This window comes from Phyllostomus hastatus, unplaced genomic scaffold, assembly GCF_019186645.2.
Source record: "Phyllostomus hastatus isolate PE091 unplaced genomic scaffold, TTU_PhHast_1.1 phas_scaffold_193, whole genome shotgun sequence".
NCBI lineage: Eukaryota > Metazoa > Chordata > Mammalia > Chiroptera > Phyllostomidae > Phyllostomus > Phyllostomus hastatus.
In genome coordinates, this window is record NW_025334015.1 from 4,595,954 (window position 1) to 4,621,503 (window position 25,550).

General features: G+C 43.9%; 1 protein-coding gene across 1 annotated transcript; it reads left to right on the forward strand.

The window, feature by feature from the left end:
* Positions 1-723: 723 nt before the first annotated feature.
* Positions 724-20,284, forward strand: ZNF202 (zinc finger protein 202). The gene is made up of 7 exons (XM_045860346.1): positions 724-850; positions 13,976-14,474; positions 15,156-15,366; positions 15,706-15,794; positions 16,677-16,806; positions 17,244-17,351; positions 17,886-20,284. Exons 2-7 carry the CDS (start codon positions 14,073-14,075, stop codon positions 18,875-18,877), a joined length of 1,932 nt encoding a protein of 643 aa, XP_045716302.1. The 5' UTR covers positions 724-850; positions 13,976-14,072; the 3' UTR covers positions 18,878-20,284.
* The last annotated feature ends 5,266 nt before the right edge of the window (positions 20,285-25,550 follow it).

Below are 25,550 nucleotides of genomic sequence, written 5' to 3' on the forward strand. Positions count from 1 at the left end.
TCTGAAAGAAAATTCTTGACTTATAGATATATTTTAAAAGCTGATTTTTGTCCACACATGTATGTTTTATATAAGTAAAAATCACTTGTTACATATTAGTAGTGAGACAGTTTAGATGCTAGAACAGATGCCACCTGGAGCATGGTGACTTAGGGACAGAGAAAGTGGGTAAGAGAGAAAATGGCAGGTACAGGCAGAAATGCCACTGACCCAGACAAAAATGAGCAAATGCCCAAAGGAAAACAGAGAACAATGCTACCATAAGGCTTCTCTTACTAAGCTCCCAGTTTACAAGCACTGGCATTTAGTCATCAGAGCAACGGTATTGGTACGCCCGTTTCAGAGAACGGGCGCTGAGGTTGAGAGCCGGCCTGCAGCTGAGGGTAAATGCAAGGGCCAGTGTCAAACCCCAAACCGCTCTCTTCCCCCCCGCTTCGCTGACAATTCAGAGGGGGGGAAAAAGATCAAGAAAAACAAGTAGAGATACAGGCATCCTAATCAAAACAAACAAAAGATCAAAAACAGAAAGACAAAAAGGAAGCAAGAGAAGTGCGGAGGTGCGGACGGATGCGGTCTGGCCTGAGCCTTTTTGCACCAGGTCTGGTGGGGCTCAGAGACTCAACTCACGCTGGGAACATAGAGAGAACCAAATCTCCCAGTGCCTAGAAAGGCTTCAGCATAGCAAGGAGGCGGGGGCGGAAGGCAGCTTCCGGTTCCGGGTGCAAAGGCCCCACGTGTTCCGACCCGCCAGGCCCAGCGCGGCTCGGGTTCGGTGGCGCTGCTCCCGCTGAGAGTGGGTGGGGGAGAAGCGGGCTGTGTAGCAGCTGCAGGAGCTGTCGGAGCCGGAGCCGTGAGTGCTGGCGGGCTGGGCCGGGCCGGATCGGGCAGAGTTGGGCCGCACAGGGCAGGGGAGAGGGGAAGAGGTCGGAGACCCCGCCCCCCGGAGCTTTGGGGAGATCGCGCTGTTCTGGGGAAAGGGCGGCGGCAGTGTGGTGAGGGGCGCGAGGCGTTGGGCCCTCACTAGTGCTGGAGGCCGGAGCTGGGAGCTCGGCGGACGCTGGTGGCGTACCCAGCGGCTTTCTTTCCAGCCACCGCCCTCCGCCTCTCCAGAGGCCTGCAGAAAAGCAGTTCGTTCGTACCTCTCCGTTCTTCTGCGCCAGCTGGCCCCTCGGATTCGAGGGAGGAGTGATCTAGGCCCACTTCTCCCAGCGCTTTCTCATCCCCCCTCTCAGATTATCCGGACAAACCCCGTCTCCACCGCTAACCCCTCGTCTGGCACACGCAGAACTACTCACCTGTGGTCTTGGAGGCCTTGGAGACGGTCTGGCTTGTGACTTTTCGCTGTCTCTCGGACAGACCCGAGCCTCTGTTCGAGCCAGCGGCTGCTGTCTCTTGCAGCCCTCCTGCCCCGACGCCTCACCGCCGGTGTTGGCACTTCTTCCCATCACCACCGTTAGCCTCCGCAGGAGTGCGCGCACCCCTGCCTTCTGTCTGATTTGACTAAAAGTTGGTTGGTTTGCGTGCCGTGGATATGTTGTGTTCTCTCACAGAGGTCTCGGCGCAGTTTTCATTTTTCTGGCCGTGGATGTTCGTGCCCTCAGGCGCTGTGATGACCCTGTCTGCCTCGGTTGCTGTACCGACGTTCCCAGAGGTGCTCTTAGCCTATCGTTCGTTCTTCCACCGCCTTGGTCCCGGGAGCAGTGCCACACCCAGGCTCCCGCTGGGAGGCTAGGCTTCGACCTGTTGCTCTTTTTCTGTCCACACTGCAGGTGACACCCAGGGCAGCCTCACTCAGAAGCTGCAAGGAATACTAATGGAGACCATCATAACTCCTCCCCACCTCTCTTCCAAGCCACCCTTTGTGTGCGCCTTGGTCCAGAAAGCCGCTTCAGAAGGCTGTAGGTAGCCGTGGGAGGCCTGTTGTTGCGGAATGTGACGGCATAGCTGCTAGGGTTTGTGGCCACCTGTCCCTAGCAACTTTCTGCTCTTACTAGGTCGCACAAGACGGTGCCAGGTTTGGAGGGAGTAAGGGAATTTTCCTCCAGGACCAAATACCTGAGATTCATAATCTTCACCCCTTTCTCCTCCAGCTATACTCCTTTTGCTCTTTTTCTGTATACTGTATTGCAGCAGTCATTGCAAAGGTACAGCAAGGTTTACTACGGTGTGAGAGACTCTTGGGCATTGCAAATTATACAGGTGAGGTCGGTTACAGATCTACAGCATGCTTTGCCCATTTAATTTGGCACAGGCATAAAACAGAACAGTCCCAGACTCTTCACTTTCGCAAATCCTCCTTTGAATTTGTCCGACACTGGAAAAGTTGGATCTTTTCTTCTTGAACCTCAGATTTACTTGTTCAAGCATTCCCTTGCTTTAGGTACTGGTTCTCAAACTTATACATCTTAAGCACCCGAAGAGCTTGTTAAACACTGCTGAGGCCATCCCCAGAGTTTCTGATAATAGGTCCGGGCTGGGTCTTGATAATTTGCAGTTCTCACAAGTTCTTAGCTGCTGGTGCTGCTGGTCTGGATTTCTCACGCTGAGAGCCAAGGCCTTGGTCCAGACTTCTTCACATAAACCGTGCAGCGGTTTACTTGTGGGTGAGTACTTGTGTACTGGAAACTAGCAATATGATCTTGTGTGGGTAATGTAACCACTGAGGTCTGAATTCTTTTGTTTGTAGAATTAAGAAAGTGTACTTCAAAAAACCTGCAAATGCTGTATCATCTTATGCTAAATTGAAGGTGAAATATTGATAAGTTTTCCCCTTAATTTTCTCTCGGTAGTTTTTGTTTTGATCCTATAACCTATATACTAGGTTTTGCTGGGAATCCCTAGTATGTAAAATTTCTGCTATTTCTTAACTATATATTAAATTTTGTAAGGTAAGAGCCTGTGCTGTTTTCATCTTTCTCTGCCTAGCACCATGAATTGTGTGGGACTCAAAATTGATGCTCAGTAGATATTTGGAATGAATAAACTCCATCCCCTGCCTTCCTGCCCCTTGAACAAGCTTTTCTCCACTAATCCTATGCAACGTAGTAAACCAGTACATGGCTATGCCACCTGATCACCCCAGGAGATTGGAATAAACCCTAATGTCAAATGCTCATAACTGTCCCTGGCATTCAGTGATTCTGAATTTCAGTTTCTGTGTCCAAGTTGGAAGAGAAATAGTTTAGTTAAATTCAACATACTTTTATTGGGTGCCTTTTCTCCTGGAAACAAAAATGAAGGAGATCCTTGCCCTCAGGGGCAGAGATCACAGTGGGAGATTAAGATGCTAAACAGTGTCCAAAGCAAGAATGGCATCCTGGGACTTCTGCTTTGGACAACAGTTTACTCTGCAGTGGAAACCTGATACTTCTCGGATTCCTCTGGCCCAGCCCTCATGGGTTCCATCCTTTATCACCTGTGTGCCGGAGCCTCAGGCAAAACCAGAGGAAGCCACCATTACAAAACTAAAAATCGAGTGAATGACTTTTGAATAGAGTGTTCTGAATCTTCCATATTTATACCTTAGGTCAGGCTGCATTTATAATATTCTGTTATTTTTTTCAATCAAGCAATTGTTTTTGTGTGATTGGCACTGACCACGTTCATGGTAGGAATTCATTTATACAGCCACTTGAACTCGGGCTGCTAGGTGAAAGCAGCTGCCATCAGGATGGGGGTCAGGTTTGATGACTGCCCTTTCCTACTTCAGATTAGGTTGGGTTCTCTTTTAACCCAGGGCATATAGATGCCTGCTTTATGTAGATCATTAACTACCTCTGGGTAATAATCCATATAAGGTTAAAAAGTCTAGCCTCATGTTGGAGATCAACCAATATGATCACGATGGCCACATATTTAATTCTGGACTCTTAAAAATCTGTATTTGGCCTCTAACCTGCCTTAACTCCAAAATGAATCCTTCTCACCATCCTAGGCTAATATGTCACGGCCCAAGCAAGTACTCAGTAAGGAAGCCATATATACTTGTTTCTCTCAACACACCTCTTTTATCACCTCATAAAGCTGGATGGGTTCTCAAAAGCTGATCCAGCTCTCTGCCTTTAAGGAGAGAATAATCTCTGTTTTCAGGATGAGGTGATGTGACTTGTCCAAGATGACACATCTTTAGGAAGGAAGAAGATGGGTCATCTGCCTCCAAAGGCAAGACTATCAACTGTTCAACCTCTGAACCTTTGGTACACTCCTACAGAAAACATTTTAAGTAAAAAAATAAAGTGAACTGTTAAGAACTTAATAGCTTTATTTTTCATGTTCACATTTACACTCAATGACATTTTTATACTCGTTTTATACTTTGACCCTAACCACAGAATTTAAGGGTGAAAGATACTTATAGCTTTGCCTCCACTGGCTTCACTGTGCCATCACTACTTACCTGGCCTCTTTATCCTTCCTGTCTTCCCCTTCTCTATACTTCATTTTGTTTCTTTGAAACCTGTTATAATAAGCTTCGAGCCACTTCTTCCCATGCCATTCAAATATTTTATGTTGAATCTAATGAAGGAGAGAAACCTTTAAGGGGAAAAAATACTTTTTTAAAATTATATTTTATTTATTATGCTATTACTGTTGTCCCAATTTTCCCCCCTTTGCCCCCCTCCACTGAGCACTCCCCACTCCCTCAGGCAATCCCCACACCATTGTTCATGTCCATGGGTCATGCATATAATTTCTTCAACTACTCCATTTCCTATGCTGTACTCTACATCCCCGTGGCTATTCTCTACCTACCTATTTGTACTTAAACCCATCACTTCTTCACCCATTTCCCCATACCCCCCTCTCATCTCGTAACCATCAAAACACTCCCCATATACATGATTCTGTTCTCTGTTCTTGTTTGCTTTGTTTTTTAGTTGTTGTTAGATTTGTATTTTTTGCCATTTTATTGTTCCTAGTTTTGATCTTCCTTTTCTTAGGTAAGTCCCTATCACATTTCATATAATAATGGTTTGGTGATGATGAACTTCAGTTTTTTCTTCTCTGAGAAAGAAGCTCTTAAACTGCCCTTCAATTCTAAATGATAGTTTTGGTGGGTAGAGCTATCTTGGCTATAGGTCTCTGCTTGTCATGACTTTGAGTATTTCTTACCAACCTCTTGTAGCCTGCGAAGTTTCTTTTGAGAAATCAGCTGACAGGCTTCTGGGAACTCCTCTGTAGGTAACTAGCTGCTTTTCTCTTGCTGTTTTTTAGACTGTCTGTTTAACATTTAGCATTTTAACTATGATGTATCTTGGCATGGTCCTCTTTGGGCCCTTCTTGTTTGGGACTCTGTGCTTCCTGGGCTTGAATGTCTATTTCCTTCACCAAATTAAGGAAGTTTTCTTTCATTTTTTCAAATAGATTTCCAAATATCTTGTTCTCTCTTTTCCTTCTGGCACCCCTATAATGCAAATGGTGAAATGTTTGAAGTTGTCCCAGAGGCTCCTCGTTTTTTTTTCCCCTTGTTCTTTTGATTGGATATTTTTTGCTTCCTTATGTTCCAAATCATTGATTTGGTTCTTGGCTTTGTCCACTCTACTGTTGTTTACCTATAAATTGTTCTTTATTTCAATTTATGTATCTTTTGTTTCTGACTAAATCTTTTTTATGCTGTTGAGGTCCTCACTAAGTTCCATGAGCATCCTTATAACCAGTGCTTTGAACTCTGCATCTAATAGATTGTTTGTCTCCATTTTGTTTAGTTCTTTTTCTGGAGTTTTTATCTATTCTTTCATTAGGGCCATGTTTCTTTGTCTCCTCATTTTGGCAGCCTCCGTGTTTGTTTCTATGCATTACATAGAGCTGCCATGACTCCCTGTCTTTGTATAGTGGCCTAATGTAGTAGTTGTCCTATAGGGTCCAGCAGTACAGCCTCCCCTATCACCCAAGCTGTGTACTTCAGGTCCTCCCTTTGTGTGGGCTGAGTATACTCTCTTGTAGTTGAGCCTTGGTTGCTGTTGGGAGATCAATGGGAGGGATTTACCCAGGCCAGTCAGCTGTAAGGACTGGCTGTGACCACTGACCACCAACCTCCACCTTCTGTGGAGGGTCAGCTGTGCATGGGCAGCGTGGTGGTGCTCTAACATGGTCTGCAGCTGTACACTGAGTGCATAGGCTCTGGGTTTTCCTGGGTGGTGCAGGCCAAAGTCAGCCCCCGCCTATGTTCTGCGTGGGGCCATCCTACATAAACTACAAAGCAATCTGAAATGGCTGCTACTTGTGCTGGGCTTAGAGATTCCCACACAAAACCAAGCTGTGAATCTAGGCTGGTTGCTGTTAGTGCTGGGCCTGGGGCCACTTAGTAAGAGGTATGAGTTCTGGGAGCTCAATGAGGTCAGCAGTTGCTTGTTTGAGAGGGTTTAGGAAGTTCTGAGGCATGAGTAAAGACCAGTCATTCATATGGAAAAGTCACATTTAACAGCTTGGGTGGGCCTATCAGTTGGGTGGGATGGAATCTCAGGAGATCTCTGGGTGGGGCAAACAGTGTTATCCAAGTTGATGAAGTCTTTGATATGGCAGCCAACTGCTGAATCTGTGGCTCTGGGCAGGGCGGGGGAGGGGGGGCACCCAGGAAAGGGTGCAGCTCAGAAAAGGAACAATGGCATCTGCCTGCCTTTCTGTCAGGGTAAAAGGAGTCCTCCAGCTCTTGCCTTGATTTCACACACTTCAGTTCTTCCCTGTATGCCAACTAGTACCTTTCAAGCTGCTACCCCAGTGCTGGAGCTCAGAAGGAATTAGTCTGAGTAGGTCCATGTGTGTCAGTTCTTTAAGAAGAACTGCTTGGGACTTCACAAGTTTCTTCCACTGACTCAATCCCTACTGGTTTTTGTGGCCTGAAATTAATGGGACTTAACTTCCTGGAACCCTGGGTGGGGGGGGGGGCCTGGTGTAGGGCTGTGATGCCTCACTTATCCCTCTGTAATTTTTATCCACCCCTGTGGATGTGGGACCAGCCTGTCCCACATCTCGGCCCTTCTACCAGTCTGGATGGATGTGGTTTCTTTAATTCCATAGTTGTTGGACTTACATTCAACTCGATTTCTGATGGTTCTGAGTGATGGTGGTTCTGTATTTTAATTGTTATATTGATGTGGTTGTGAGAGGAGGCAAGCCATGTTTACCTATACCACCATCTTGGCTGGAAGTCTGAAGATGCTTTTTAAAAATAGTTTTTTAAATACAGTTTGATGTATACTGATCATGATGTTTGAAAGCCAAAAGTCAGTAAATTCATTCCCTTTATTGCTTTTGCCTTTTGAGTTAATTTTTCAAGGGACTTCTTGGGTATACTAACTGTGCTTACCCCAAATTGCCTCCTCCCGGTTACAGGAAGGAGTGGGGACTATGATATTGGTAAGTAGAAACATTGCTAATATGGTTAGCAAGATTTAGTGTAACCGTGCTTACTAAAGTTTATTTAAATCCTGTTTTTAAATTCCCACCCTTGGAAAAGGGTCTTATCCAATCCTAGCTTAATAGGGGCCTTTAGAGCAAGGACTCTTCTTCTGGCTTCACACTTTACTTTGGATATAACAGTAAACAGACTGCAATTTTTCCTGTACATATTTTTAATCTTTTTTATAGTTACAATGAAATGACGGTCTATTTGCTTGTTTAACATTTAAATCTTGCCTTCTTCCCAAAAGGATTTAAAGCAAGTTGAAAAAGAACTGAATATATTAATCATCTGCCCTATGCCAGGCTCTGTGCTGAGAGATTCTCTGTTACTTCATTTCCTCATTAGAATGACCATGTGAAGTAGTATGAGCCACATTCTGAGGATGAGACTGAGACTTAGAGAGTGTCACATGGCTAATAAGGGAGGAGATGGATCCAACCCAGGGCTCTAAAGCCCCTAACCATTATGTGGAAAGCATGGGTGACCATTTGTGTATAGGACAATTAACGTAACAAAAGAATCTTTCCAGTGGAGGGAACATACCAGAATAATCTTTGGTTTTAAAGAACAATATAGCATTGGGAAAGTGCAGTTAACAATTTTTATTAGTTGACTTCTAGTCCAGAATGACAAGAGCTCTTCAAATGACCCATTTGAAGTCATTCAAATTTGTAGGTTCTGGGCCTGCATTAGTGTAAAAGACAAGAACAGAGAGTGGGAGGGATGTAGAAGTCTGTTAAATGTAATCTTGGAACCTTTTTGATCACCATTTTCTTCTGAAAATTGATTTTTTGCTACTAAATAGGTCACCATCTCTCCTTTAGATAGATAATATGTGACTACAAACCTTGTCATTTAGGCTCCAGAAAGACCACCACAAGTAGTAACATTTTAAGGTGGAGAAGCAGATAAGTGGAGTGGAGTTGAGTTAGGATCTTCACAGCCCTCTGACACATTCAGATAAGAGGCAGGGACAACTGGACCTTAGATTGGAGAACGATTCACATCTTTTTCACATCTTTCCCTCAGTTCTGCCCTGTACTCACTAGAAATACACACTCAGAAGACTAGGAAATGAGGCCCGGGCTTGTGAAACACCTCTGTACACATTATTTTAGTGCCTTCTGGGATCAGGTCTCACTCTTCCTGGCCTGGCTTCACATTCCCTATTATCCTGTTCAGTTTTTATCTGTCAATGCGGAACACTTCCAAGGACAGACATTGAATGGAAAGGTATTAGAAGAGTCAGGACAACAAATCTGCAAGACAGACTTGCAGTGTAAGTACACCCCATGAATTACAGAGTAAAAGTGTCCGTTTTCTGTCTCTAATATAGATACCTGACATTTGTAACCACTTTAGTTCATAAACTGAACAGATCTCAGTTCACTGTTTGAGTTAGGAGATTGGTTACCTGCAGAGGGCTTTACCCTATATAAGTGCTCATGTGTGCTATTTCATAAAGCCCTAGAGCAGCTCCAGTTTCTGGAGGATCTGGGGCTGGACCATTCATCTTTGATACATAATCCAGTGCCCTTTCCACAGCACCACCTGCCTCCCATTCCTTCCCATGTCTTGCCCCACCAAGGACTCCTCTTCCTTTGTTCTGCTGCTCTTGATCTGTTTGCTTTTACCTCATTCTCCTGGACTGCCAAAGTAAATACACAAAAGCATTGGAAATCTCACTTCATGATTCTGGAGGGTATTTAAAAATGGTGGTTTTAATGTGGTGCTGTTATATTTTTCCCCCGTTTGGAAAACAAAGCCCTGTGAGAATAGAACCCTTCAGTCAATGCATGATCTGTAGAATCTACAGTAGGGAATCTCTTGTAGCTAGTGCAGCATGAAAACAGTGGGGGTTCCTAGTCCACCTCACTGGATGTGGGTTCTCAGACTTTTAAGATAGCAGAGGTCCCTTAAGCCAAGAGACCCTATGTATGAATTCCACCTTCTCTCCCTGCCTTGTAAGATTTGCAGGGGGACGGGATTGGAAGCTTTGTCTGGATAAATCGTCATTATTGTAGCTCATTAAATTACTGGATGTCTGGTTTTGTGCTTATTAAAGTTGATTTAAATCCTCAAAGGAAAAGAATTTTTTTTTCCCCCGAATGTATAACTTTGTGACTTGATTTGGGTTATCCCAGGGCAACTGGAAGATTCCTTGTGATGCTGTGGTTTCATCACATTAGGAACCACTAGGAGTATTACAACCCAAGTAATCAATGGTTTTTACTTATTCTTTTGTGCAGCACATGGTTTGTTGGATAAACAAATGAGTAAGAATAAGACATGATATCTATTCTTCCACAGAAAGACTTTTAAAAACTTAAGAAGCATGTTATGTGTGAGCACCTGTTTTGTGATAGGCATTGAGCCGGGTGCTTTATGACCCTTGGCCTTGGCTTTACAGTGTGGTGAGTTAAATAGCAAGATGAACAATTTTACCACAGAAAAAATAGGTATGTGTGTGCTGGGATGTGGGGTGGCGCAGCTCCCACGGAAACCATCTTGAAGGGTCAGGGAAGGCATCCTGGGAAAGCTAAAACCTGAAGGATGAGTAGTTAACCAAGTAAAGGGGATAGAAAAGGGTTTTTCAGCCAGAGTGAATGGCATCTTGAAGTCCCAGTGAGGGCGTAGAAAAAAAGAGACAGAATGGTACTTTTAAGCAGTGACATTCAGTGGGAGTGGCAATCACAGGAGAAAAGAGGTAGGGAAGGGCCTTGAACGACTTTGAAAATCAAATCGTAAGTTGAAATTTATTCTGTAAACAATGTGAAGCCTTTGGCTGATTTTGTGTATTAGAAAGTTCACGTCAGACCTTCCCTCAATATTTTAGGTGCAACTAATGTTGAGGGGGCTCCTGCCCATTATTAAATTTCTGTACCCACTTGCCCCACCCCACAAAAAAAAAAAGCCTAAAATGTATAGGTTCCAGAAATTTAAAAACTAGAGGAATAAGTACAAGCTAACTCCACCACAGCCCAAGGAGATTTCAAATCACAATAAAGTCTCCCAGAGTTCAGGGTTCTAATGCATGTGCACCAGCCAGGAGACGTGAACTGGTCAGCTGGTGGAGATAGGGGAGGTACGTGGACTTCAACCATCTGACAGCCTGGAGCCTTGACCGGCTGCCCCCTCCGTGGAAATCTGTCTAGTGATAAATGGAAAGGATAAGGAAGGAGGCCTGTATAACCTTGGGTAGGACAGAAATCACACACAGGCAAAGGCACAAATACACCAGCATAATTCAGGAATACTCTTGAGAAGTTAACATAAAAACTGACCCAAGAGCTTTGGAACCATTAGTTTTTAGGTAAAAGCACATGAAATTATATTAAAAAGCTCTCTTTATAACCTAGGGCTCTCAGAACTCCCAAAGTAAAAACAATCTCATTGAAGATGGGCATGAAATTTTAAAAATTTCAAACCACCTGCGAAAACAAATTTCCATGAGATAGAGACAGCAGACTCAATAAGCAGGAAACTAGCATATGAATATCTAGAGATACTATGAAAGTGTATAGTAAATATTTTAGGATAATGGGAAAATGGGCATGAGCAATGTGATATAGATAATAAAAGTGAATAATAGGGTCATTGAAATTAAACTCGACTCATTTGATGGGCAACAGCACATTATACACAGCTGTTAAGAGTGGACTAATAATCTTGAAGGTGAATCTGAAGCAGTTCTATTGAAGTGCAGAAATTGGAAAATGAAGAATTCCTCAAGTTAAGTGTGAAGACTACATCTTGGTCTGGAGGAGGCAGGACCTGGGAATACCAGTGGTAAAACTTGAACCAATCATTCCTTAAACACTTGAGCACCTGTTTTGTGTCAGTGAAGTGTAGGAGCTGGGAATATCATTGTTTTAAAGGATTCCATTACAGTAATGCCTTTTAGTGGGTCAATGGCTCGACCAGGGGACTGGCAGTGGAGATGAGATGGATGAATTTGAAAGACATTTAGAAAGTAGAATTCACAAGATTGGGGGACTAACCAAGTAGAACATAATGGGGGAAAAGACTGATTCTTCCTGTTAAAGTAGGAAGAAAACCTCAAACTGGAGGTTTATTTATTTAAATGCATTGCAGCTGTCCAGAAAGTATCTATCCATGTAATATGAAAGAGAGACATTTATTGAAGAAGACACAAGATAAAAGAAACAATGTACACAGAACAATGATGCCTCAGTTCCTTTCAAAGTAGGCACCTTGGGACCTCACAAATTTCTCCCTATCACCAACAACTGTCCCCGTCGTATTTTCCTAAATCTCAATTGTCTGAAATCTCTTCCCTTTCAAAGGTGATTTTAGTTTTGCAAAAAGCCAGAAGTCACAGGGTGCCAAATCTAAGGGCTGCATCCCCTGGGTGATTGTGTTTTGCCAAAAAAAAACAAACAAACAAAAAAACACTGCATGAGATGTGATGCATGAGCAAGCTCATTGTCCTGATGAAGTTGCCAATCACCAGTTGCCCATAACTGCAGCCTTCTGAATGTGAATAGTTTCCATGGAGGAACAGTCAGGCTTAGTGCAAAATTTGTTGCAGATTCATTGCTATACTCAGTCATTTTGAATGCAATGGCCAAAGAAAACCTTTCAGAGGACCTGATGCCTAAGCTATGTATTTTGAAAGATAAGTGAAGTCTAACCAAATGAACAGTAAAGTCAGAAGGAACAGCACATTCAAAAGCTAAACAGTATCAGGCTTTTGTGTGCTTCGCATGCACTCAGGTGTGTATGTGTTTGAAAAGATTGGAGAGAAGGGTAAAGGGAATAAGATGAAATTCAGCCTAATATATGCTACCTAAAAGTTTGCATTTCACTCATAAGACAGGGAGGAGTGAGCGAAAGTCTTAAATAGGGACCAGATTTGCCAAAAGCGCTCACTCTTGTGACTGGTAACTTGAGAGTAACAACTTTGGAGGCAGAGAGCTGACATTTGGAGGTACTTTCAATAATACAGATGAGAAGTGATAAGGACCTAACCTGCAAATCATGGGGATGAAGAAGAGGGCACCTGTGAAAAAATAGAGACAAACCATGCAGCATTGAGGGTTGGGTGTGAGTATTCCATGCAGAAGGAACAGCCTTCATACAGGTACGGAGGCCTGGAAAAACACTGTTGTAGGGAGACTGGCAATGAGTTTGTTATAGCCAGGTAATAGAAGAGGGTGGGATATGAAGCATAAAACATAACTTGAGGGCTGGTTGTGAACAGTTTCATGTGCCATGCTAAGGATATTGGAACTGATCTTACTGTTAAATGTTGAGTGATGCAGTTGGATCTATAATTTAGAAATTTTTAAAAAGTTAACATTGGGGTGCCATCATTCTTCTGAGCACTTCACAGATAATAATACATTTAATCCTCATAGTAACTACTAGATAAATACCTATTACTTCCATCCTATAAATAGGGGAACAGATGTGAGAATATGAACTTGCCTATGGCCTTCCGCCAAGTGAAGAGTAGTAGAGCCAGGATTCAAACCCTAGCATCCTGGCTCCAGGACTCTCCCTCTTAACCTTACATACCCAGGTGTTTCTCCACCAAGGTGCACATAGGGACACACATGGCATTTCTAAAGATACCATTGCCTAGACTGACTGAATCAGAATATCCAGAAGAATGATGTCTGATACTGTGTTTTGCAAAAGCTCCCCAGGTGAAACTCTTGCACTTGGCCCACGGTTGAGTACTGCCAGGATCCAATTAGGAAGGTTCATCAGTGGTCCAGGTGAGAAATGAGGACCCAAACTAAAGCAGTCTGTGGGAAAGAAGAGGAGGCCTAAGAGTTAGAATTGGTTTAATGAGCTAGCTGTAAGCACTGGGGAAGAATCCAAGTTGAACTCAAGGATTACAAAGTTGAGTCTTAACAAGTGATGATCCGGACAAGGCTGGATTCCACAAAGAGGAGAGGGTTTGTGAGTAAGAATAATGCGTTCAGTTTTGAACACTGGGGTTGGAGTGCCTGTAGGTCTTCCAACTAAAGATGTCTTAACAAGAGGAAAGTTGCTTTTTGGGGTGCCTATGTGCCAGCCACTGTAAGTGGCTTTCCTCACTATTAATCCATAAAATCCTCACCTTGCATCTCTTCAGTGCTCCCATTTCACAGAAGAAATTTATGCTGGATATGACTCAGTTCGGAATGAACTTTGATAAGGCCTTCCCTATTTCAGCCACGTTGCTGAGTGAGGCTCTTCAGAGAATATATGTATATGTGTTTGTATACAACGGACCTTAGTGCCACAGTTTTCAGCAAGTGGTTATGAATGTCCTTACCACTTGCTGTTTTCATCATTACAAGTCTCAGTGAAAAATGGAAATGCCTATTTGTCTAGGTGGTGTGAGCCTTGCCTAGGAAATGGGGTGGGGAACATCCCTCCAGGCATAGGTCATCCTGTTCCAACCAGATCTGTTTACAACATGTGGTTATGGAGATGAGGGGAAAGGGGGCTTAATAGTTTGAAGAAGTGTTGTATATACAAGATTACGATTAGGTTCAGAACTGCTGTTCCTGTGTAGAATTTCATGCTTACACTGTTTGTCTCTACTTCTCTACCCAGGTCCCTTGGGAGAAACTCCTCGAGGTGCCCAGGCTGAGACTGGGGGGTGATGGCAGTGTGAGCTCTAGATGGTGTGAGACCAGCCCAAAGCCAGACAATGGCTGCAGCCTTGGAACCAGAGGACCAGGATCTTTGGGAAGAAGAAGGGATTCTAACGGTGAAATTGGAAGATGATTTCACCTGTAGGCCAGAGTCTGTCTTACAGAGGGATGACCCTGTGCTTGAGACCTCACACCAGAACTTTCGACGCTTTCGCTACCAGGAAGCAGCAAGCCCTCGCGAAGCTCTCATTCGACTCCGAGAACTTTGTCACCAGTGGCTGAGGCCAGAGAGACGGACGAAGGAGCAGATCCTGGAGCTGCTCGTGCTGGAGCAGTTCCTCACTGTCCTGCCCGGAGAGCTGCAGAGCTGGGTGCGGGGCCAGCGGCCAGAAAGTGGCGAGGAGGCTGTGACGCTGGTGGAGGGTTTGCAGAAACAGCCCAGGAGACCAAGGCGGTGGGTGAGGAGGGGGAGTCCTGATCTGTGTGATGTGGAGGGGGACTACTTGCTGGAAGGATGGATTTGGGAGTAGGTGGGCTTACAGGGCCCCATAAACCACCCTTTAAATCTGATTAGCTCTGCCATTGGGTTGCACTTAGATCCATAAGCCCCATGGGCAGAGGTGGTGTCTGTGTGTGTGTGAGTGTGACTTTCTGGTTAACACCTGCCTAGGGCCTATCTTAAGTGCCTTCATCACCCCAGGGTCACATGGGTTGGTATTCTCTTTGAATATTGAATCTCCAGTTCTGTGTGAGGGAGATTTTTGTCACTTCCTCAAAGGGTCTCATAACCCCTCAGTCACTGAGTCCCCGCTCAGGACAACAAGACAGGGAAGCAAACCACGAGGATCGCTGCTCAGGTGGGATAGGTGGAGCAGGTGGGATAGGTGGAAATGGGAAGGCTGACAGGGACGTGGTGGAGGGACATGAGGAAGCAGTGCAGTATCTGATCATCCCTGCTTTGTTCTGTGCGGACAACCTTCAACAACAACTCGCATGCCCCAGTGGAACTGGAGTTCCCCTCTTCATCCGGGTCCCTCTGGGAGTTTTTTCTGTTGGCAGCTTCGCCTAAAATAAGCCCTGGTGACAACCAAGACTTTCCTCCTGACTTCATGGTGACTGGAAGTTGGAATTATTCCCAGGTGACTGTCCATGTTCATGGCCAGGAAGTCCTGTCAGAGGAAACAGAGCATCCAGGAGCAGAGCCTGAGTCACCTAGTGAGCTGCAGGATCCTGCGCAGACCCTGAGCCCCGAGGAATCCTGTGAGGAGACCACTCAGAGCCCAGCCCTGGGGGCCACAGCAGAGCAGAGCCTGTGCCGTGACCTGGAGCTCCAGCCTCTGCAGGAGAGCGGTGAAGCCTCAGCAGGAAGAGTGGGGGCGGGGGTGCTTCTCTTGTGTCAGCAAGCCTGGGCAGGTTGTAGCAAGAGGAGTTCATAGAATCCAGGGTGTCCAGAGAAGGCAGTACTCACTCGAGTCCCCCATGATTAAGTCTGAGCTTGAGAGCAGTATTCTTGGTTATTCTCTTGGCATCTGATAGTGTTATACATAGTGGTGTTGGGATAACTTCAGCTGCCCTTAGGCCACTTTGTTGATTCCCACATTCCCACCAAAGATGATGGGGATGCTCAGCTCTTGGCCAGTCATGGGGGTGCACTGCATGTTGCTGATCTCTGCCTTCTTTCCTTTGTAGAGGTTCCAGTGCCCCAGGAGCCAAGCCTTCCTGAAGAGAGGAGCACAGGAAACCCAGAGATGGCGGCCCTTCTGACTGCCCTGTCACAGGTGTGCCCTCATCTCCTCTGTCCACAGAGGGTTTGTTAGCTGGACACTCAGTGGTTCAGACCCACTCTCCTTTTGTCTGTTTAAATTCTCAGTTCTCCCTTTGTCTGAGGGGTTGGGGCAGTTGCATCTAATGAGATAAACTGTAATAGTCTCAGATCTGCAGGCTCCAGAGAGTCTTTATTTGCCACTGACCAGAAAGGACTTGCTGAATGAGATTATATTGTAGTACACACTCCAGTACAACTTTGCAGTTGTTTGGTTTTTAGGAATTAACTTGGTAAGTTATTTGTGAGGAGGACTGACTGCTGCAGAAACAGTTTCTGAAACTGTATGCTGTGCTCTCCCGGGGATTGCAGTCAGTCAGGCTGTGGCATGGATGAAGGCTGACCATAGGCAGAGCCGGAAGCTAAGCTGTGTGACTGGAGGAAGAAAGAGTAAGACTTCGAGTTTTTAGACTGCAGTCTCCCTGAATGAAAAAGTCCTGTTTATACCATATAGACTTTATAAGTGATAAGGGCAATTAGAGAAGGTCAGTTAGGGAAAGCTTCCTAGAAAAGATGACTTTGTACAGAAATGTGAAAAACATTAAAGCATCAAAAAAGGAGTTGAACAATGGCTTTTAAGACTGTTTTTGTAGCAGTACCCTCGAAGAACATCAAAGTTATTAGAGAAAGTGAGGCTGGAGAGCAGTAGCAGGGCATTTGTGAAAGGAGAAAGTCTGGAAGCAGTGGCAGAGGGTGAGACACAAATTTCCTGGAAGGGAGCCAGGTCTCCCCTTTGAGTTGTGTCGTCTCCTGCCTATACCAGAGACCTTCACTCCAGGAACGAGGTAGGAGGCTCTCTGAGGCATCACATTGTAATGGGGTCCCACTGTCGTTTCAGGGCTTGGTAACTTTCAAGGACGTGGCTGTATGCTTCTCCGAGGACCAGTGGAATGATCTGGATCCAACACAGAAAGAGTTCTATGGAGAATATGTCTTGGAAGAAGACTGTGGAATTGTAGTCTCCTTGTGTAAGAAATTTCAGATGTTTCTGGGATATTCTAAGCACAGAGATCTTTCTCTTTTTGGTAGTTATGGTAGTCTTAGAGCTGAGACTGCATGTACTACACTTATGCCTATTTTACCAAAGATACTGAAGGATTAGCTGAGAAAGGTGATACGCTTCTAATTTAAAGGGAAGAGGAAATGCTCAGAAAGTGAAACTTCTAATAAGAAAATAAAGTTGTAATATCACAGCTTCAGGATAGTTGAGGTAAGCATGAGTTTTTGAAACAATAAAAGTTGGAGATAATTATTGAGCTGTAGGTGAAAGGCAAAAAAGGCGTGCAGTGCTTGGTTGGAGGTGCTGAAGATACAGAAACCAAACATTTGATTGACCAACCTGGCTGATCTTTTAACACGGAGTTGTCTAACCAGTCTTAATGTCCTGTTTCCCTCTCTTGAACAGCATTTCCAATCCCCAGACTAGATGAGATTTCCCATGTTAGAGAAGAACCTTTGGTTCCAGATACTCTAGAGCCTCAAGAGCCAGAAATCCTGAGTTTTACCTACACAGGTAAGAAAAGACAAAGGCAACCTTCCTCCCCTGAGCTGGCAGTGCCTTTAGTCACTGCTGCTCCCACCCTCTGGGGTACCCCTCTCGGTTCTTATAATCTGTCCGGCATCACTACTGTCTTCCTCCATATGCCACATTCTTCATCCTTTTCCTCCTCTTACCCTGCCCATCATTCGTTTGAGGTATATGTGAAAGGAGGGAGAAAAAAAAAAACAGGACATCTGGAATTGTGGCTGTATCATTTACTAAGCAGTTCATTTAAACTCTATACCCTCAATCTCCACATTTGTGAAATGAGGGTATTTGTCCACATTAAGGCTTTCTAACAGCTTGAGGTCACATAAGACAAGTGCCTAGGCTATCACAGGCATTCAGATGACTGATTATTTCCTTCTTCCCCAACCCCCACAGTTACAAAATAAAGTTTTGCTATTTGGTCTGGCCCTTCCAGGACTGTTTTAGAATCTCCCTCATTGTGTAGAAGGTGTCATTACCTATGTAATTTTCCCTTTTCTCCTCCTGTCCTATCTTCAGGAGATAGAAGTGAAGACGAGGAAGAGTTTCTTGAGCAAGATCTGAGTTTGGAGGACCTACACATGTCTGTTTTAGGAGATCCAGAAATCCACCAGACTCCAGATTGGGAAATCGTCTTTGAGGATGATCCAGATAGACTTAATGAAAGAAGATTTGATGGAAATATTTCTCAAGTTAATAGTTTAACAAATCTTCAGGAAACCACGCCTATCCACCCACTGTTAGGGAGACATCATGGTTGTTCTGTATGTGGAAAAACTTTTACATGTAACTCCCATCTTGTTAGACACCTGAGAACTCACACAGGAGAGAAACCCTATAAATGTATGGAGTGTGGAAAGAGTTACACACGGAGCTCTCATCTTGCCAGGCACCAAAAGGTTCACAAACTGGGCACACCTTATAAATTTCCCCTAAACCGGAAGAATATGAATGAGACATCCCCTCTGGTCCCGGCTGCGAGAACTCCACCTGTTGAGAAGCCCTATAGATGTGATGATTGTGGCAAACACTTCCGTTGGACTTCAGACCTTGTGAGGCATCACAGAACACATACAGGGGAAAAACCCTTCTTCTGTACTATTTGTGGCAAAAGCTTCAGCCAGAAATCTGTGCTAACAACACACCAAAGAATCCACCTTGGAGGCAAACCCTACTTGTGTGGAGAGTGTGGAGAGGACTTCAGTGACCACAGGCGATACCTGGCACACCAGAAGACGCACACTGCCGACGAGCTCTATCTCTGTAGTGAGTGTGGGCGGTGCTTCACCCATAGTGCTGCGTTCGCCAAGCACCTGAGAGGACATGCCTCAGTGAGGTCTTGCCGCTGCGATGAGTGTGGGAAAAGCTTTAGTCGGAGGGACCACCTTGTCAGGCACCAAAGAACACACACTGGTGAGAAGCCATTCACTTGCCCGACGTGTGGGAAGAGCTTCAGCAGAGGCTATCACTTAATCAGGCATCAGAGGACCCACTCAGAAAAGACCTCTTAGCTAGAAGCCCAACTTAGGATATCTGCGCTCAGCTCTGACCCAGGCACGGGCTTGGAGAAGCCCTCTGGCTATCCTGGGGAGGCCTTTTCCAGGGATTCTCCCTGACTTGCCCAGATCGACATAACCTCCAATCCCCACCCCAGGCAGAACCTCTCAACTTCTCCTTGAGAAGCTATTTTGCCCAAAATTATAACTTGAGTTGAGGCTCATTCCTTGACTAGAGTGCTCTTGCCTCTATGTCATGGGTATGAAGTAGGGGAATTAGAAGACTTAAGAGTTATGGCTATTCTGTTTTTCCCAATTGGCTGTTAGCTATTCTAAAGACTACTCAACAGCCTGAAGTTTAAAGTTGCCCAGAACAACCATTTAGATTTTTGTAAGGGACCAGCCTGTAGGACTCTGTCCTTCCTGGGCTCAGATCTTAAAGCACACAGCCCTGAACTCAAGGCCAGATATTTGCATCCTGATGGCTTTGCCACACATCACAGGATAACTACACATCTCACTGACTCACTTCCTCACCATGCACTTTCCTTGATACTGGGGAGAGTTGGGAGAAGTGTTTGATGGGTGAAAACCTCAAAGCTGCTTCATGTGGACCTTGTCAGGGTGCTCCCTTCCCCATGGTCAAAGTCACACCAAGTGCCAGACACTGCTAGAAAGGAGGACCTAGTCTGAAGCCTCTTTCCTTGTGTGTGGGGGGGGGGGGGGGGTTTTGTTAGAACACTCATGCTGTTAGCCTTCCTACTATTCTACCAGTCTCAGTTTTGTCCCTAGCACTTTTCCTACCACAAGTGAGATGTAGCATTTGGGTGCTGAGGGATTTAGTAAAGCATAATTAAGTCATAATGAAAGCATTTACATTCCCACATATGTACCAACCCACTCACACCACCTTCTTCACAGGGGTGTGAGGGAATTTTGAAGAGTGTCAGTTTATAAGGGCACTATTAATTACAGAATCATGACTGACTGGGTCACCTCACTTAAATGAAACGCAGATCTGAGATCAGATGGAAAAACTAAGAAAAAGCTACTGCTGCTGGCCAAGGCCATCAAGACTATCTGACACCAAACCCTCATCATCCTGACCCTGGTCCCTGATATCAGGGAAAGTGCATCCCAGCACCTGGGACCCTGAAGAATTTACCAGGAGTAAATGGCTTTCATGTGTTTGCCTTGTTTGCTTTTTCTTATGTTATTTCATTTCCATGTAAGTAAGAACTAAATAGTAGTATCATGGCCCAAGGATCTGTTGCCTGATAAAGGTACCATGGAAATGAGGCTGAATAAGTATGACCATCACTGCTTTGATTGTGGGATGCAAGGACTGGGAGTGGCAAGGACTGGGAGACTGTCCTCCATGAATGGAGCACAGGGTATGGGATTAAAGCATGAGAAGGGAGATGTCTGTGTCTGGTTTCTTTTGCTGTTTTCCAATGCATGTGTACCAGGGTACACCAGAGGAATACGGGCAGGGTAATAAGACCCCAATCTTAACAGCCCAACAAGGAAATTCTCTTTTTGGTCAGTGGTGATATTTTAATTGGTTTGGTTTTAATACCAGTCAACCATTGTCCTTTAGAAATATACACATGAAGTAAAAATAACACTGGCAGCCAAGTTCTTTGGTTTCTGAAACTTTCCATTTTACCTATTCACTTTCCAGGGCTGCTGGTTGCTGATTCTTCTAAACATAATTTATACTCTCAAAGAGATCAGGGAGTGCAGAGTAGTTTTCCACGAGGATAGAGAAGCTTGGTATGGTTAGCAACGGCACAGGTGGAATACTGGTGCACAGGTAAGGCCTGGGCCTGGAGTTTGCAGAGGAGAATCCTAGCATGCAGACACTGCTGAACCACAGGTCTACACAATCCTTTCTAGGTAGAATATCGCACCCTCAAAAGGTAATTTCTCCTAGCTAATAAGTTGACTAAATTCTGGCACAAGAATTTAGTAAATTGGCACAAGTAAAGGAACAAGCTGCCTTTTAATTTCGCTTATTTATCTGCATTAAGTGCAATAAATGAACATCTGTCAAGAGAATTCCACATAAGGGAAAGTGGAGAGACTGACCCAGTTGGTTGAGACAGAATATTGTATTGCTGACGACCTTCAAAATTTCATATGTGCTAACACTAAATCTCTGATCATTTATGAATTACTGCATTTTCTGAGGGTGCTGGAGGGACACAATTTCTCCTAAATTTGAATGCAAGTGGGCCCTGTGTGCAGCAGCAGGGCCAGCACAAGTTGAAAAAACCTGGAGTAAGCAAGTAGCAAAACAGCTGAACAGGAGATTGTGGAGCACATGTTCTTGTCATTGGTAAGGGGTTCCCTGTAGAATTGTGTTATGCATTGAATCCTGATGTTCTTGAATACTATAGTAGTTTCTGAGGAAGAAAAAACACAGGATTTTGAAGATACTGGGAGGAAATTATAAAGTGGTCTAAACCTAGAATTATTAGATTGCTGGAAATGATGGAACGATAAGCAAATAAAGTCACAAAGTCACAACAACATTCAAATATTTGGGCACTAGCTTAGTAATAACCAAAGAATATTTAGCCTTTTCTCCATCCCAAAGTCCTGAGAGAAATAAATAGAAAAAGGTAAAGGCAAAGTATGTGTTGTGTTGTTTTATTCATCCAGAACTTGGGCTTCAAACTACAGCAGAATCTAGTCAGTTCTAATGAACTATGGGGATTTCATTTATTGTATTATCAAAATACCAGAAACAAAGCCCCATTCAAATGGAGTCTAATAGAAGATGCCTTCTCTGCATGAAGCAGAAGAGTGAACAAGAATATGCCTTACTGAGTTCCGCAAAGTTGGCAGAGACGGTTTGCTTCAGTCCTCTCAGGTCAGGATGAGGCAGGAAAATAGGGCCTCAAGCTCTCATCCCCACCCACCTTTTCAGTTTTGGCTGGAACAGTGCAGACATGACCATCACTAACCATCTGTTCCCTGCTTCTCCCCTCCCCAATTTCCTGTAATTGAGAGAACCAACTTGCTATCTGGAGAGGAGGATCAAGGACAAGCCACGTGGGCAGTCACCCCACCAGCACCAGAAGGCAAGGACCACCCTAACCCTCCTCTACCCCCTCACCTCTGCCACCCATGTTTAATCAAAACCAGCCATGGCAGGGTAGCTCCATTACTTAGACTAGAGCATCATCCTGATATACCAAGGTTGTGGGTTCAGTTCCTGGTCAGGACATATACAGGAGGCAACCAATAAATGCATGTACAAGTGAAACAGCAAATCAATATCTCTCCCTCTCTCAAATTAAATTTTTTCTTAATCTTAAATTTTTTTCTTCCTAGAGCCCACTGGGGCATCTCCTTCACCAAGATCACCCTACTCCCTGAGTCCTTACTGTGCTTTTGCTAAATCTGTCATATTCTCCAATCCTATCAGGTCATGACAAGAACCTGGACCCCAGAATTGGGTTGAGGCCTTTATTGGCCTTCCCAGTGCCACCTGACATCAAGGACAGCAGCCTGTAGATTACCCCTTTCCACAAGGAAAGTGAAGTTATCCCCCACCCCCCCTCCAAAAAAGCCATTTTGATTCACCAGATTCACAGGAAGGACGGCAACTCCCAAGCATTAATTGTGCCCTGTGGTGGTTTTGTAAACCTAAAGCTGGGCTAAGAACTTATAAATGATGATACACTGTGCATATAATTTGGCACGCTTCCACATCAATATTTTAAATTGTTTGGTGTAACAGTTACCTCTGAGACAGTTTAGTAAGAAACTAGGGAAATTCCCTGGCAAGTGGAATGAGGAAACAAATGGTCGAACAGACAGCCCAAATGGAACACAGAAAGGCTGAACATAAGCATGCTTTAAAATGAATTGTTGGTGGAAAATGGATATAGCCAAGAAGGGGGACACCCTTGTCTTGTTTCTGACCTTAGGGAGAAAGCTTTTAGTTTTTCTGCCCGTTCAGTATGATGTTGGCTGTAGGATTCCCATATATGGTCTTTATTATGTTGAGGAATGCTCCCTCTACTCTCACTTTGCTGAGTGTTTTTATCATAAATGGATGCTGTACCTTATCAAATGCTTTTTCAGCATCTATTGATACGATCATGTGATTTTTGTCTTTCCTTTTGTTTATGTGAAGTATGTTTATTTGTGAATATTGTGAATATATTATTTCCTTCCTTCTACTCACTCTGGGCTTTATTTGTTGTTATTCTTGCAGTTCTTGTAGATGTAGGGTTAGGTTGTTTATTTGAAATGTTTCTATCCTTTTTAGTTAGACCTGTATTGCTATGAACTCCCCTCTCAGGGCTGCCCTCACTGTGTCCCATTGGTTTGGGGATGTTCTGTGTTCATTTTCATTTATTTCATTTCCAGAAACATTTTTATTTCTTCCTTGATCTCATTGTTAAGCCATCCATTGTTTAATAACATGTTATGCAATCTCTATGAATTTGACTGTTTTTGAGTTTTTTTCCTTGAGGTCAGTTTCTACTTTCAAGTACTGGTGGTCCAAGAAAATGCTTGATATGATTTCAATTTTCTTGAATTTATTGAGACTTGTTTTGTGTCCTATCATGTGGTCTATCTTTGAAAATGTTCCATGTGCATTTGAAATGAATGTGTATTCTGCTTCTTTGGGGTGAAACATTCTGTATAAATCAGTTAAGTCCATTTTATCTAGTGTGTCATTCAATGCCACAATGTCCTTGTTGATTCCTTTGGAAGATCTACCCATTGTTGACAATAGGGTGTTAAAATACCCCTACGGTTAAGTGTGTTGCTATCTATATATTTCTTGAAGTCCTCAAAGATTTTCCTTATATATTTGGGTGTTCCTATGTTGGGAGCATATATATTTACAAGGGTTATGTTTTCTTTATGGATTCTTCCCTTGAGTATTCTGAAGTGTTCTTCTGTATCTCCTTTTATGGCCTTTTGTTTTGAAATCTACTTTATCTGATATAAGTATTGCAACCCTGGCTTTTTTTTTTCCTGTCCATTTTCTTGCAATATTTCATTCCAACCCTTCACTTTTAGCCTGTGTAGGTCTTTTGTTCTCAGGTAGGTCTTTTCTAGGCAGCATATATGTGGGTCATTTCTCCTTATCCATTCAGCTACTCTATATCTTTTGATTGGAGCATGTGATCCATATACATTTAAGGTTACTACTGATAGATACTTTCAAGTTGCCATTTTCCCCTTTGTACCTGTGTTCTCTCTTTTTCTTCATCTTAAACCAGTTCCTTTGCCATATCTTGCAATGCTGGTTCGGTGGAGGTATATTCTTTTAGCTTTCTTTTGTCTGGGCAACTCCTTATTTGGCCGTCCATTTTAATTGAGAGCCTTGCTGGGTAGAGTAGTCTTGGTTGCTGGCCTTTGCTTTTCATTACTTGGAATATTTCTTGCCATTCCCTCCTGGCTTGTAGTGGTGTTTCTGTTGAGAAGTCAGCTACTAGCCTTATTAGGACTCCCTTGTGTGTCATTTCTTGTTTCTCCCTTGCTGCCTTTAATATTCCCTCTCTGTCTTTGAATTTTGCCATTTTAATTATGTGTCTTGGAATGGGCCTCTTTTGGTTCATCTTGATTGGGACTCTCGGTGGTTCCTGGAGTTCTGTGTCTTTTTCTCTCATCAAAGTAGGGAAGTTTTCCATCATTACTTTTTCAAACAAGTTTTCTGTCCACTGCTCGTCTTCTCCTTCTGTTATCCCTATTATACGGATATTATTACCTTTTAGGATGCCCTGCAGTTCCCTTAACCTCTCTTTGTTCTTTTTAAGTCTTTTTTCCTTTTCTTGCTCTTTCTGGGAATTTTTGTCTACCTTGTCCTCCAGCTTGCTGATTCAATCCTCTGCTTCATCTAGCCTGGTTTTAATACCTTCTACTCTATTATTCAATTGCGAAATTATATTTTTCATTTCCTCCTGGCTCTTATTGATAGTTTCTATGTCCTTTTTCATGCAGATGTTTGCAGTAAGTTCCTTGCAGCTTCCCTGTAGTTTTTTGTAATTCTCACTGAGCCCACTGAGCTTCCTTATAACCATTGTTTTGAATTCAATGTCTGATAGTTTACTTGCCTCTATTTCATTTATCAGTCTTTCTGGGGACTCTTCCTTACCTTTTGGAAGGATTGGGGGTTGTTTCTTTGCCTCTCCATTTTAGGGGAGATTCTTCTTGTTTGTTCCTATGTGTTAGATTGATCTGCTTTGACTCCCTGTCTTTGTGGTGTGACCTTCTGTGGTAGGAGACCTGTGGGATTCAGCAGTGCAGTCTCCTTGATCTCCTGAACTTGATGCTCTTGGGATGCCCTTTATGCCATTTATGCTGGCTCCCTGGATATAATTGGGTTTTGACTGTTGTTGGGTCATTCTTTGTGGGTCCTTCCCTCCAGCTGGCTGACTGAGGGTCTCTCCACGCACCACATCTTGTATGCTGTTGTGCAAGTTCTGCCAGAACAAAAACAGCCCAGGAAACAAACCCAGACCCGCAAAAATAACTCCCACTCACAATCCCACTATCAACAGTGAGTGAACCCGTATTAATAAGGGTGTAAAGAGATTAAGACATAAAAAAAAAGAGAATCAGATATGACATGACTAACTGAAAGAATTGATTTGGAGAGGGTAAAGGGAGGAACACTAATAAGAGTAGGGAATCGGAGCAATGTGAAGAGAATAAA

Excerpts from the sequence above, each read along its gene's own strand:
- ZNF202 (XM_045860346.1), top strand. The coding sequence starts at position 14,073 with ATGGCTGCAGCCTTGGAACCAGAGGACCAGGATCTTTGGGAAGAAGAA. Across the intron at positions 14,475-15,155 it reads CCAGGAGACCAAGGCGGTGG|GTGACTGTCCATGTTCATGG; the intron begins GTGAGGAGGGGG and ends AATTATTCCCAG. Across the intron at positions 16,807-17,243 it reads TGGAATTGTAGTCTCCTTGT|CATTTCCAATCCCCAGACTA; the intron begins GTAAGAAATTTC and ends TCTCTTGAACAG.